This window comes from Chiloscyllium plagiosum, chromosome 39, assembly GCF_004010195.1.
Source record: "Chiloscyllium plagiosum isolate BGI_BamShark_2017 chromosome 39, ASM401019v2, whole genome shotgun sequence".
NCBI lineage: Eukaryota > Metazoa > Chordata > Chondrichthyes > Orectolobiformes > Hemiscylliidae > Chiloscyllium > Chiloscyllium plagiosum.
Genome location: NC_057748.1, coordinates 3,361,221 through 3,376,386, shown reverse-complemented (window position 1 = coordinate 3,376,386; position 15,166 = coordinate 3,361,221). Strand labels below are relative to the sequence as shown.

Below are 15,166 nucleotides of genomic sequence, written 5' to 3'. Positions count from 1 at the left end.
CTACAGTCGTGTCATCAGCGAACTTGATGATATGATTCGAGCTGTGTATCGCTGCACAGTCGGGTGTCAGCGGGGTGTACAGCAGTGGACTGAGCGCACACAGCCCTGGGGGGGGCCCCGTGCTCAGCGTGATGGTGTTGGAGATGCTGTTCCCAATCCAGGCTGACTGAGGTCTCCCAGTCAGGAAGTTCTAGGATCCAGTCACAAAGGGAGGTACCTAGGCCCAGCAGACTCTGCTTTCCAATAAATCAGGTGCTGAGGAATGATAGTGTTAAATGCAGAACTGAAGTCTATGAACAATAATCTGACATAGCTGTCCTCCTTCTCCAGGTGGGTGAGAGCCAGATAGAGGATGGTGGAAATGGCATAATCTGTTGAGCAGTTTGGTTGATAGGTGTACTGCAGGGTGTCCAGTGAGAGGGGGCAGCAGGGTCTTAATATGCCTCATCACAAGCCTCTCTTGTGATGAGATCACAAGCATCACTTTGTGATGATGGGTGGAAACACAACAGGGCAGTAGTCATTGAGACAGAACGCTGAAGACTTCAGCACAGGAACAATAGTAGCAGCCTTGAAGCATTTTGTAACTATGGCATAGCTCAGAGAGATGTTAAAGATGTTCATGAGAACATCCACTAGTAATTCAAAGCATCTTCTGAGCACTCTGCCAGGGATGCTATTTGGTCCAGCAGCCTTCCATGGGTCAACTCTCAATAGAGTTTTCCTTACAGGTAAATTGTAGGACTATTCTCTCATTAGAGATAAATAACTGGTGGTGATTTAACCAGAGTGTCACCACACCTCAATCAAGCAGCAAGCTTGAGAATATGGGACCTTCAAGATCACCTCAGCCAATGCAGGAATTGAACTTATGCTGTTAATACCACTCTGCATTGCAAACAGCCAATAGAGCTTTACTTTACCATATGTATAGAGAGTGAATACATTCTTTCTATCTGAAAATATTATTCAATAAAGTGTCTAAAACTAACATCTTTGAACTATATCCTTTAATTCCCTCTGGTACACTCCCATGTACCTGGTACAGACTGGTCCTTACACCTGTCTTTTTTCCAACCTTTAAAATATAAGAAAGCTTTTACCATCTGAATCAAACTCCTCAAGTTACCCATCCACCTCAGGGACAGTAACACCAGATCCCTTTACATCTGATTTTCCCATCAGCTTCATCTCCGCTACTTGTATCAGTATCCCCCTGCATTGGATCTTTGATTGGCTGTTGCTTCCAAGGGATGGACAAATGACAGGAGGGGGGTGGGTTGAATCTTCGAAAGAAAGCACACTGATTGGATCATCTTAAATGCCAAGCATGTGTCAGCTGATGACTGATGGTATTCATATAGGCTGTGGTTGTAGCAATTGTTTCACATGGTTAGTTGAAAGCTGGCTGTATTTCAACCTTGGAGTGGTAAACATAAAAGCCAGAGATAATGAGGACTGTGAGTATTGGCAAAATGTTGGGTTGACAGCTATGCTGCAGTTTAAAGCTTGTGTTGCCATTGATTCAAAGTGGGTGTCTAATAGTTGGTTTGTCAGCAGTGTATCTCATTAAGGCCTTTAACTTGTAGTAAGTGAACGTGAGCGTTATTTCTGTAGGTTTTTTCCTGTGTAGTTAGTCGCTTTTACAAAAATGTAATCACTTTAATGTTCAGAAGCCTTTGTTAATAAGCCTGATGACTTAAATGCTTGAATAAATTGGGTTGGGTGGGTGAGTAGTGGCATACAAATTGGAGAGACTAATGAAATAATGGACTTGTATGTGACTTGATGAAATACTTTGTGAAATTGAATATTTAACTTCTGAGACATGATATTGGTCCATGGCTCTTGTTTTGAGATCCTTAAATCCAAGAATTTCACAGTACCCAGATCTCAACTGTGATTAAATCTTAAATTAGGACTTTGTTTTAGGATTTTGTTTAAAACTCAAGTCTGTATTTTGAAACCAGGCCACCTAGATTAATAAGTGGTTTAAGCATGATGTAACTCATGCCTCAAATCAAACTTTATTATCAAAACTAAACTCTTCCTGCATTTTTCAAACTCCATAAGAACTCTCCACAATCCTGTAAGCTTGTATTTTCATCTGTTTTACAATTTGGCTCCTTTTTTAAACTTTCTAGAAAAGCCTGCAATTCTGTATCAACAGCATTTTGTAGTTAAAATGTTTTTGGGTGCAGTGTAGGAAACTGTTTCGCTTTCGAGCAAAGTGAACTCCTGCTTGTGCTAATCTGAATCTGTTTTGCTAATGTGACCTGAGGTTAAATTTGTTTTTGGGGGGAGGGGCTCTGCCTTCAAATTATCATGGAATCTCTTTATACACCCCTAATATGGGGAGACTGGTCTAAGCTTAATGCTGCTATGTTTTTTCCCTGAAAGGTATTATCTGACACTCTAGTCCTGGGTTAAAGATGCTCTTGACTGACCTGATCAGATGATGTGGTCCCTCTCTGGAGCAGGTGGGATTTGAACTTAGGATGCCATTGGAAAATGGCATGACCACAACCCTCCTTTGACCTGGATTATAAATCTATGCCCCTAGAATAGGATGTGAATCTACAACCTTAACTCACTAGCAGCTGACTGTGTAGTACACTCTTTAGCAGTTTCTAGTAACTACTAGAGTGGAGTTTGTGACCTGCAAATAGAACTGTCTTGGGAATGTGTTTCTCAGTTCCTCTGCTTTAGTGACTAACAAGCTCTGCTACTTCCTCCATAATGTAAGCTTACAATGCTGAAAATGACACTTCCCCTAGTCACGGGGAGACTAGGTACTGCACAGTCTCTAATCTGGCAATGCTGCATATTAACTTTTCCTCAGCTATTTTTGGATCAACACTCATTGCAATGTTATGCTCTGCTCTAGAGCAGGTGGTGGAAGGGAATGGCTTGCTACTATTGTGACCATTCTTACAAAGATTAAGTAATGTTGATCCCAGGTTCAAATCTCTCCACAACAATGGTGGAATTGGAATTCAATTTAAAAACCTGGAATTATCATATGACCATGATCTAATCTCCAGTTCTTGGAGACCACCCACATGGCTCACTAATTTCCTTTTGGACAGAAACTGCCATCCTTGCCTAGTCTGGTCTATTGTGACTGCAGACCCACAATGATTTGATTGATTCTTAATTGCCCAGAGGGCAGTTAGAGAGCCAATAAATGTTAGCTTAGCGAGTGATCTCCATCCTGTGAATAAAGTAGGTCATAAACCCTTTGTTTCCTAGCCCTGAGGTGGGATATAAGCCCCACATTTAATAAGTATTTAAATCTTCATGCAGAAAGAATTGATTTTTTTAAAATCAAAGTCAATGCAATCTGTTCAGGAGGTGGATTGTAGCTGCCTGGATCAGGTGAGACCTGAGCCCGGGACAGCATCATTGCACCTTTTGGTTTTAACTCTTTTGCCTAAAAACCTGTCCTCACTGCACATACTATTTTCAAAACACCAAATCTTTGATACTGCATCCTTTCATTTACAATTGTCTAATTCTGTTGCAAGTGGAAGTTGACAGAACTCCGACCAAGAGCATTCTTCAAATTGAGAATCTGCTGATGTAAATCTCTCGTCACAGTAAACATTATGCTTTTCCATTGACATGATCAGGCCTGTCTTTGGTATTGCTGACTGCAAACGATGGCTGGCAATTAGCTATTTTACTGTTGAAGAGACGCTTTCACTCTCTGGAAAAATCCTTTCTCAACACTTCAATGAGAGTATCTCACTTTGTGAAATGAACTGAGTGCGCCACTGACAGCTATTCCGGAACATGGATTATGTATAACCTCCTGACCTTGTCTGCTGAGTTAGGCTAAATTAAGTTGCAGCACTAGAACTGGTTGCCGAAGCAGAATGCATGCTTCCAGGATTTGTTTTTGATGCTTCTCTTCAGAATTCTCAATTCTGAAGAAGCAAGATGTCTGATAAGGGGAATACAAACTGTGCTACTTTCATCCTTGCTCCCAAATGAAGGATGGATAGAACTCTCCTGCAGACTAAATATCTGCTCTGCTCCAGCCTTGCCTCATCCAGTATCTAGATTAGTGGTGCTAGAAAAGCACAGCAGGTCAGGCAGCATCTGAGGAGCAGGAAAATAGATGTTTCAGGAAAAAGCCCTTCATCAGGAATAGAGGCAGGGTGCCTCTGGAGTAGAGAGAGAAAGGGGGTAGGGCGAAGGTAGCATAGAGTACAATTTCTATGCTACTTTCTCCCCACCTCCTCATTTATATCTCCACTCTACAGGCTCCCTGCCTCTATTCCTGATGAAGGGCTTTTGCCTGAAACATCTATTTTCCTGCTCAGATGTTGCCTGCCCTGTGCTGTTCCAGCACCACTCTAATCTAGACCCAGTTGGATTTACTGTTCAGCTTTAAATTACTCAGTGAATTGTCTTTGAAGTAAATGATGTGCCATTTCCACTGCTTTGTCCCCTTTAATAGACTCAGTTGGCTGACTAACTTTGTGCTGTATGGGAAGTTCTAGCATTATTTGTTTCTCTTCCAACTTCCATTTTCTGGTTTAATTCCCAGTAAACTGGGTGAGTTTCTACCTCCTGCCACTGTCCAATCCAATTGCTTACATGGCCTGTGTTGCTGGCTATAGTCCTTGGTCAAATAGTTTGCTCAGGCTGTTGAGGTAATTCCTTTTCCTGAGGGTAAGGACAGAATTCCTCCCTTTGACTGGTGTCTATTAATCTGAGACTTAACTGTCACTATTGACACCAGCTTTGGCTACCACATTCCTTGAATTTGTTTGAATTGGGGTTGAAGCAGATGATCTGGGGGGCACTTATATGGATTACAAGCAGTGTCCTTAACATCTCCCCTATGGTGTGATCTCAATAGGTCTTGGAAATGTTTGATGTTGACATGAAGATTGGTGACACCGTCAAATTTAAAGTCTTTACTGACCCAGAAGCAGACAGGTAAGACTTCAATCACTTTTTTTAATGCCCCTATTCTGCTACTGTTTTAGCCTTGCAAACTCCTAACTATGTAGTGCTCTGAAGTGACTGGATGATTTCTTTCATGAACATGTTGACTTTGGTTTTTGTCCTTGGTTGTGATACTACTAGTTTATAAACTTTCCTGCTATGTGGAAGCAGCCATTTTGGCCCATGGAGTCCACACCAACCCTCAAGTGTGACCCACCCCATCCCTCTAAGCCTTCATTTCCCATGATTAATCCATCTAGCCTAATATCCCTGGACCCTACATGGGTGACTTGAGTTGATTTTGGCTATGCAACCTCCACATCCTTGGAATGTGGGAGGAAACCCATGTAGACATGAGAAAGTTGCCTGAGGGTTGAATCAATTGCAGCCTCCCTGGCACTGAGGCAGCAGTGCTAACCACTTAGCCACTGCTGCCTATTGTGTGTGAGCTTATGAAGTCTCACCAGGCTTGCACTTTTTGCTGTTTCTCTCCAGACTGGAGTTTCTCTCACTACTTGGTTTGTTCCTGAGACATCTTACATGAGTACTCGTAAGATGCTTTGGGGGGTTATTAGGATCTATTGAACTTTTTTCCAGTGAATCTATTGAGGAAGATGAGCAGCAACTCTTTTTGTTTAGTTTGTTTGAGGAATGGTCCTCTTTCTTGGACACAAGACCCCAGAATAGGGTTGATGTACAATATCCTAGTATCCTTGCACCATGGTATTCTTGGGATGTGGTTAAGGTCTTGTTTTCATGGAATGCCATGTGCTACCTTTGCAAGACACTAATTCAGATAATTGTTAAACTCTCCCTGGGGCCCCAAAGTGCTGCAGTCAATGCATTTATGAAAATGTCCCAACCTTGTTCCTGGAGAAAGTGAAAAATGATTTTCATGCTTCCTGTGGTTAGTGGCAATCTTTCAACAGAGATCTTGTCAGTGTTCTAAGAACAGAAATGCAGAACCTTACTGATCTGCCAATCCCTATTGTGGAAATTCAAAACCCACCAAGGCAGTATGGAGAATGATGTTAGTGTTATCCAATGACACTGGTCATATGCAAGAGGTGGAAGGAAGACTAGAGTAGTCTGACAGATGTAGGAGTATAGTGTAATGAGTTGGGAAACCTGACAGCAGTCCATGGCTAGGTGACCTTTTAACAGTCCCATTCCCAGCAGCAGTGACAGAACCAGCCTTCTCTCCATGCAGAATTAGTACCCTGAACCATAAGCCTCGTGATAGCTTCTAGTTTCTGTTTGTGCTGGTATCAGTTTAGCCTTGAGCTGCTTTTTGGAGCTTTTGGGTGGGAAAGAGATGGGGAGGAAATCTCCTATCATCCAGATTTAGAACTGTAGCTGACACTAAAATGAGTCTGAAATGGCTTCCCGCTCAGTATAAGTTTACCCATGAATGGTTGAACTTGAGGATGAAGTGGGCTGAGTATCAGCCTCTTCAGTGAAGGGAAATTACAGCAATATTTCCTTTTGGAAGATTGTGTGCAGGAGCACAGAATCTGAACACTTGTGTTTGTTTCCAGGTTTGCAATCAGCCTGGGGAAAGATGACTCTACACTGGCATTACACTTTAACCCAAGGTTCAATGATGATCAGGACGGTAGAGTGATTGTCTGCAACAGTAAAGAAGATGGTGTGTGGTGCACTGAGCAGAGAGAGGAAACCTTTGTATTTGAGAAGGGAGAGTGCTTTAAGGTGAGCATGGAATTTCTCTAAGTCACTTGTGAATGATCTAGCTGTAAATATCCTTAACCTGGGGGTTGGCATCTGAATCTCCAGTCCTGGGGCTTTGAGTTGTACTGCTGTCCATCTCTCTCAGGGTGAAAGTGCCTTGCTGTTCACTCTTGTGAAAGCCAACATACTCTTGCCATAGTTATGACAGCTTCAGTTTGTCTAAGTAATATCTGACCAGTTTCTGTGTGGAAGAGGCTGAATTAATTGTCTCTTCTGACAAAGGTCTTTGTACAATTTGGCAAATCCAAAAAGCAATAGTCTGTCATACAGCACAGACTGGAACCAAGAGTCTATCTTGGGAGAAAGAGGACTGGAGATCAGATTTGTGTAGTGCTGGAAAAGTGCAGCAGGTCAGGCAGCATCTGAGAAGGAGAATCCTGCTGTGCTTTTCCAGCACCACACTTTGGATTCAGTCTATGCTGACCATAATCCCAAACTAAGTTGGTCTCATCTGGCTTGTATTTCTCTGAATGTTACCTGTAAGTTAAAGGTGGGTTGGGTGGAAGAGGATGGATTTTTTAGTGTACTAGGCTGTCCCTCTGAGCAAGACCTGACAGTAAAGTTAGAGCTGGGTTGGTCAGAGGGCATATTAAGAATTGTGTAAAGGGATTGGCAATCTGGAACACTTCTGGAACACTTCTAGCAGCTCTGTACCCAGCTTCTACCACATTGTATTCTGGCACGCTTCCCCCACAGAAACCAGGCTGTCCTTAAACTCCACCTCCATCACTGCTACAAAGTGGTGGCAGTGCTGTGGTTTAAACCAGCTCGCTTCTGCTTTTAATTTTGTGCTTAGCTTGCTATGTACTATTGGTGTAATAGTGTTCCTCTGAATGCAGAGTTCTTTCAGACTGCAAAAAGGATCAGTGCCTACTCCCTAGGGACAACCATTACACTTCAGTTTGGACAATGTCAGTTGAGCATCTAATGTTTAAATGGAGTTTGCCTTGGAGTATTGGATACAGTCAGTTTGTGTTCCCAAGAACATTTTTCAGAATGTGCTACGCCTGGTGGCTATACCCTCAGGTGATATCCACTTGATTGTTGCTGCATTTCAGTTTAGATCTTGAAGCAGCCACTGCTCAAACTTGTAATCTGAAATCAAAAAGTCAATGCAAAGAGATGACTGGAGCAACTAGATCTTGAAGATCCTTGGGATTTAAGATGGTAGTTGGTATGGATCTTGGTTTTTTTTTCCCCAAGATGAGGTGGAAGGGTGGCAAATGAGTGAGTTATCAATTAAGATTGATCCCAGCAAATTATGGCCAAAGTAATGAAGGAAAGACTAGAATATTTTGAAAAACTGGATGGAAGCAATGGTCTAGAGGTGTTACTCCAATTAAGCTGAGCTAATTGGCCACTGTGGGAAGACTGCTGAATTTCTTTAATTGTAGCAAATGTGTAGCTGTTAACCATCTGGTCACTATTGTGGTGTAGCAGTCATATCTGACTCAAAATAGCTATATTCCTTACAGCACTACTTTGCCAGACCTGCTGAGCTTCTCCATGCTTGTATTTTGTTCCCTGGTTTCCAGTGTTGGCCTGCAGATGCTGGAAACCAGATTCTGGAGTAGTGGTGCTAGAAAAGCACAGCTGTTCAGGCAGCATCTCATGGCCAGGCATGTTCTACTCTGCAGCTGTAATGCAATCTGCACTCTTCCCTTCACCTTGTGCAATGATGAGGCCTGAACCAACCTAGAATATTACTGATTCACTATAGTGTATAGTTGCTTAACTTATATGGGGCAGGGGTACATATGTCATTAGTTCAGCTTCTGGACTGGCACATGTCAGTCATTGTTTCATTGCCTTGGTTTGGAGGTTTTATTTACTCAGGGGTATGGGTGCTACTGGCTGGAGCAGTATTTTGTTGCCTGCCCCTAGCTGTCCTTCAAGTTGGTATGAGCTACCTTCAACACTGTAGTCTGTGCTGCAGACTCCTTCAGTGGCCTTGGGAGGATTTGTTTTTGAAGGAAGTGATATTGCCAAGTCAAGATGTGACTTGCAGGGGTGGTAATTCTCATGTATCTTCTGTCCAAGGCATGGATTTGGAACATGCTGTCTAAAGACCTTTTTGAATTGGGAACGTTTTAAACAAGATGGTAACTGTTAATGCTCTAGTTATACACTAGGTGGCAGTTGCTGCAAACTTTAACTGCAAACAGTTTGTAGCAGCACAGTTCCCACTTAAAGATGGGCTATTAAAGTGTGTATATGGTGAGCAAACACTCTGCAGCAGTAATTTGGACTAATGCAAATACTAATTGAATTTATTGTCATATGTACAGAGGCACAAGCTTTGTCTTGCCTGCAATACGGGCAGATCATAATTAAATAGCATCTGTTATCTGTTATAGATAAACAGCAGCAAAGCACAAGTACAGGCCAATGCCAAGAGTTTGTCCATGCAGTATTCTCAAAACAGTAGGGTAGTGACTGCTTGTTTGAAACCGGCTGTGTATGTTCAGGCTTCTATACCTTCTCCCCGATTGGTAGAGGTTGTAGAAAAGCATTGCAGGGTGGGATGGATCTTTGAAAATGCTGGTGGCCTGTCCTTGACAGTGGGCCTGGTGGATGGATTCTATAGATGGGAGGTTGGCCTTTGTGATTGTCAGGACTGAGTTCACCATCTGATCTTGAATGGTACAGTTATCATACCAGGTAGTGATACATCCAGACAGAATGCTCTCTATGGCACACCTATAAACATTGGCAAGGTTATTTGACATGCCAAATTTCCCCTCCTGCCTGAGGAAGATGTTGCTGGCCTTTGTAACCAGTGTCCACTTGTTGTGGATGCCTCAAACTAAAGATTCTTGGAGTCAAAAATCAAGTCACTTTGGGATCTCTGGCCTGAATATCTTAATTCTCCAAGAGGCATTAAGCAAAATGACTTGTTCACTAATTTTTTTTAGTTTAGGCACCTCCTCCCTATGCCCTTACTCCAACTATCACACCTCAGGCCTTATCACATGGTCTGCTGTTATCCACGAACTGCAGTTCACCACTAATAGTACCCCTTAACAGCCACTTATTTTGAGGTTGACCACTTTCCAATCTTTTCTGGTCCAACTGTTCTTCTTTGGGCTCTATCTTTACCTATCACTACTCCTTGCCCCATTTCCCCAGCCCCTATCTTCTGCAAAATTCCTTCTGGCAAAGGGTGACTGTGTGCCTGAAATTAACTGGTCTCTACAGATGCCAGACTTGAGGTTTTCCAGTAACTTAATTCCTGACTCCAGGGGGTATTGTTCCTTCCAAGCAGCAAATCCCAGAGCATTCTAATTTCAGCTTGCCTGTAGCCCACTGGGAGTGGGCTGACCAATCTGGTGAAATATTAGCAAATAGGGTTGATAAACAATGTCATTCTAACTGCAGAAAGAAACCCCATGGCCCATCAAATCACACTGACCCTCAGAGCATCTACTGTCAACCCCTATCCCCACAACACCACACTCTCTCCAGATAACCCATGGTATGGGAGGAAACTCCCACAGACCCAGTACTCTGTGCTACCTTCCCCCACCCTCCCCCCTCTGACCTATCACCTCTGTCCCCACCCCCATTCACCTATTGTACTCTATGCTACTTTCTTCCCTCCCACCCTCATTCTCTCTCCACCCCAGAGGCATCCTGCCTGTATTCCTGATGAAGGGCTTTTGCCCAAACCTCAATTTTCCTGCTCCTTGGATGCTGCCTGACCTACTCTGCTTTTCCAGCACCACTCTAATCCAGACTCTGGTTTCTAGCATCTGTACTCGTTTTTACCCACCGCTTTGAGCCAGTCAAGGCTGGAATGGAACTTGGATCCCTGGCAATGAAGCAGCACAGTTAATCACTGAGCAGGTTGAAACTGCTCAGTGTGAACCTGGGACTTTGACAGGTGGGCCTAATTGCTCTTTGTGGCAAACAGTGGCTCAGTGGTTAGCACTGCCTCACAGCACCAGTGTCCCAGGTTTGATTCCAACCTCCAGTGACTGCCTGTGTAGAGTTTGCAAACTTTCCCAGTGTCTGCATGGGTTTCCTCCCACAGTCCAAGGATGTGCAGGTCAGGTGAATTGGTCATGTTAAATTGCCCATAGTGATAGGTGCATCAGTCAGAGGGAAATGGATCAGGGTGGGGGTTGGGGGGGGTGGACTTGTTGGGCCGAGGGGCCTGTTTCCACACTAGGAATCTAATCTAATCTAAACCAATGCCTTGGTTTGTATTGAAATAATTGAACATTAAGTGGTCAGTTTAAGTTCTTTAAAGCTACATTTGGAAACTAAGTGATTATAAAGTTATTTCTACTTCTAAAAATGTTTTTTGAGCTGCTCTCCTGTCTCTTGTTCCTAAGGCAGTTAATAATGCTCCCTTTTTACCTATATTAAAGCAGCTCAGTAAAGCTACTGGGCAGTAGGATGTACCCTGACAGAGGACACCAGTAACAGATGTGGTTCTGAATTGCCAATGTGATTTCTGTTCATTGGTAGCTAGAGGAAATGGCTTTTTTTTTTTTGTGGCATTAATGTACAACCTCTTGTATTCTGTGACCTAGATGCTGACTGCAGTTTTATAGTGGTCTCTGGGGCTAAAGGATAGGAGGGAATATGGGAAATGAGGTACTGGGTAGGATGATCTTAGATAGCACAGCAGGCTCCAAGGACTGAATGGCCTACCATTGATCCTATTTCCACTCCCCACCCCCCGGAAGAGTGCACTGACCATGCCCCACTTTCCACAAGCTAACAAGTTTGTTGTCTGGCTTTTTCTTCAGGTCATAAAAGACAGACTCAGTCTAAGGGCCAATTGATTATAGCTAGCAGATACTGCCACAGGAAAAGGGCTTTAAAGTTTTTAATTGTACAATGAAAGGAGTGGTCAGTTCCCCCAGATCAGCTCTTCTCTGGTTTGGTCTGGATATTCATGGAAAGCAATCAGGCAGTTGTAAAAGCTGCTAGACCTGAAGAAGCAGGTCTGTGTTGATCCTCCCCCTCTGACTTTTCTCTTGTAAGACAGTATTTGATCTTTACCTTCGTATCAAGGGGTTTTGCAAGTATTGGGTACAGCATTTAAGTTGGATGATCTGTTGGGCTTTCAGGTGACTGCTTTGTTTTAATTTGGTAATAAATTCTGTACACATTAAGTGTGGCTTGACCAGCTGCATCCCTTCTGAAATATCTGCATTACACCTGCTTAGGGGTCTGGGCTACTTGACATGTTTGAGGGGGTCTGGCCTAGTCCATAAGCACCATCCAATGCCTCCAAGCCCAACTGGGCTATCAGGATGATTACTTGCTCCTGCTTGGGACAGAATTCACACCAGTTTTATTAACAAAGTAACACTTAACATGATTTCCCAAATCACTACTGTGTAACTTTGAATTCCAAAATAAAATACACTGATTTGCCTAAACTTTAGGCATTGTGGATGGAGGTTAACTTTGGCAAGTAAACAATTGTGAAGATTAGTCCATATTTCAAGGGGGAGTTAAATGTTTTTAAATCAGGGATGAAAATCTGGCTACAGTTAGTCATCTATTTAACTGGGTGAATTTGCATCCCTTCGTTTCCTTGCTTTCTGGTCTCCCTGCACAAGGAATTGGGTATCTTATTTACACAGGGTCTGGATGGTTTTTGTATCCCTGACATTTCACTCTGGAGCTCAATCCCTCACTCTCAGGACTTTACCTGAGCCAGGAGACTAGGGCTAGGGATGCTACCTTCACTCTACAAACTAAAGCAAAATAGTGCAGAGCTGAAGCATGCATTAACTTTTTTTTAGGTTGCCAACTTCTCCGGAATTCAGCTAAAAGTTATACTTTCCTAGTGCCCTTATCTTCTCTGGCATCTGCAGATGTCTATATTTCAATCACTGTTTGGTGTTGTCTTGAGTTGTCCAGGCATTCTTAACCAAGTTTTAGTCAACTACAAACAAACATTCATGAAACCGTCTTGGTGGCTAAAGTGCATCAAATTTGGAATCCATTTTGTCTTTAATTCACAAGTTATTAGTTTTAGCAAAGGTGCAAAAACACACTGCAATATTAAGTCCTTGAGCCTGAAAGAATAAGGAATGTTGAATATCTGTGCATGTCAGAAACCAGATGATGACAGTGGAGGGAAAGGAATAACCAGCTTACTGATGGTCTTGATTTAAGAATTGTCAAAACATGACCTTCCATTTTTCTTGTTTCAACAGTTTTCCATTATGTTCCTTGGAGTGAAGTTTGAGATTAAGTTGCCTGACCAAGTTCTGGAGTTCCCTAATCGCTCATCTATGGACACCATGACATACCTCCAAGTGCAAGGGGATGTTCGAGTGAAGTCCCTGAAGTTTGATTATTGATATTTGCCTTGCAGAACTAAGACAAGGTTGAGGGGATGTGAATGTCTCAAAGGGGTAACTGCATTGTCTGAACTATCAACACTTTTTTTTCCTCCAAGTGGGAATCACCCAGTCTGTTTGGAAGACCAACCCTCAATGCTTAGCCCCTATATCTCTTGCATATTCAGTCTGCTTCCTAGTGACCAGTCCATGCCTTTAAAGATTACTGACTTGATTCTCCTTGGACTGGAGAGTCTCTGGAGACCTTACTTGAGAAAGTTTGGCCAGATTCTCAAATGAATTAGTCAGTGACTATTCTGCTCAAAAGTATGTATGGCCAAGTTTTTGCAGACTGATGCACATTAGCACTTTTAAAAAAAAAAATACACGATCCTTGATCAAGGCTACCTTAATCCAACAATGGGAAGATTTAGCCACTGAATGCATCCCATCTCCCACCCACCAAACCCCCCCTCCCCACTTTTTAAAGTTGGTTTTGAAGTGAGGCAGGGAGTTTTTGATCCAAGCAATGTCTGTGCCAGTTTCTTGCTGTCAAACTGCCCATGTTCTTACTGAGGGCAGCCTGACCTTGGTGCTTTAGATCCACATTCATGAACAAATGAGTTAGTGTTATTGTACCATGAGGATTAGTTCACTGAGCTATTTCACTGTTCAAGTAGTAATTTTTATTAAACTTTTGTAAACTGAGTTGCCACCTGGCTGTGGGGATAGGCCACTAAAAGAACTGATTCCAGATTGAGAATTCAGATGTTTGATCTCCTGAATAAAGTTGCTCAAGTTGAGATTGTATGTGATTATCACTCTTTGACCTGCATAATTGTGGCAAGTCTCTGCCTGCCTTAACCAGCTCTGACTGAGATGTGATCTGTAAAAGGGGCCTAGGCTTGCTTAACATCAGCACAAGGCTGACAGTCCAGTGTATGCTGGTTTGTGGAATCTTTTGTGCATAAATTCTGCACTTAATGTTTTAACACCACTGCAGTAGTAAAATGCATTGTTTTGGGACTGAACAACTGAACTCAATTGCTAATTAAAATCTTGATTCAAATTTAATATTTTGCTCAATTGACAAGTCTTAGTTATTCCAAGGGATAACTTCAGACTTGCACATTTTGAAGAACAATTTCCTCCACAGCAATGGATGAGAGTCTCAAGATGTCTTATCCCATCTAGTTGGTTTTTATGGGGGTGCATGCAGTGGAGGATTTAGGCACTTTTGCCTAAATAGACAGCACATGCTGCCTGAAAGGGCTTCCATGCCTGTATGTTCTGTTCCACAATGGTGAGCTTTCAGCTGACAATCAGCACGAGCTGCCAGGCCAGGCTGGGAACTCCTTCAATGGAGTCACTCACTAAGGGAGCATTCACTAACTTTCATCCCAATGGTAAGCTGTAAATAATGAAGTCAGCAGTTTGAGGTTTGGAATCCCATTTTTTCCTGCTGTGTGAAAATTGCAGTGCTCCACCAACTGCAATAAATCTGCACACTCCTCAGAAGTACACCCATACAGGACATTCCAATAGCTGCAGAGGAATCTTGCATTTACTTACTGATTCTCTTTCCTTGCCCATGACTTGGCTGACAATTTGAGCAGAGGCTCTATCCTTACGGGTCCAGTACTGACCTGTAGCTGTTAATGGGGGTTTTGGCTTTTGACTGAATGCCATCTTTGAATTTGACAGACTGAGTTTTTTGGGGGGAAAAAAATTTCAAAGCTAGGATGTTTGAAATCACACCAAGCCAGAAAGTGCCAGACCTGTGGAGAGAGGTCATATGGAGGGGAATTGAAAGCTTGTTTTAACTTTTCCACTCTTGCATCCTGAAGATTCTCAGTCTCCACCCTTCCTGCTGAAGTCTGTCTATTCTGGTTAATTTCATGAGCCTGACCAAAAACCCAGGATTTCTAAATTTTGCCTTCTAATTATGAAGCCATGTCTCTGACTCTCAATCATGATGAAATTTGAGGTCTGGATTTCCTTTTGTGAATTGTTTTAGAACACTGTCCTCTTTCAGCTGCCACTTCTGCCTGAGTTTTTAAAATCAAACTCCTTTCCCCTCTAGATCAGTCACTGACATTGGTCTTCAGTCTTTATAACAACCAGTTCAGGACAATCGAGGTGATTCCTAC

At 42.7% G+C, this 15,166-nt stretch overlaps 1 protein-coding gene across 1 annotated transcript; it reads left to right on the top strand.

The window, feature by feature from the left end:
- Positions 1-1,357: 1,357 nt before the first annotated feature.
- On the top strand, positions 1,358-14,090 carry lgals2b (lectin, galactoside-binding, soluble, 2b). Its single transcript, XM_043679251.1, has 4 exons — positions 1,358-1,460; positions 4,871-4,950; positions 6,498-6,669; positions 12,891-14,090. The coding sequence occupies exons 1-4, from the start codon at positions 1,452-1,454 to the stop codon at positions 13,035-13,037; spliced, it is 408 nt and encodes a 135-aa protein (XP_043535186.1). The 5' UTR covers positions 1,358-1,451; the 3' UTR covers positions 13,038-14,090.
- Positions 14,091-15,166: the final 1,076 nt, after the last annotated feature.

Bases quoted from the DNA above. Each gene is read 5' to 3' on its own strand.
- lgals2b (XM_043679251.1), top strand. The intron at 4,951-6,497 runs GTAAGACTTCAA...GTTTGTTTCCAG, and splicing joins ACTGACCCAGAAGCAGACAG to GTTTGCAATCAGCCTGGGGA. The intron at 6,670-12,890 runs GTGAGCATGGAA...TTGTTTCAACAG, and splicing joins AGAAGGGAGAGTGCTTTAAG to TTTTCCATTATGTTCCTTGG.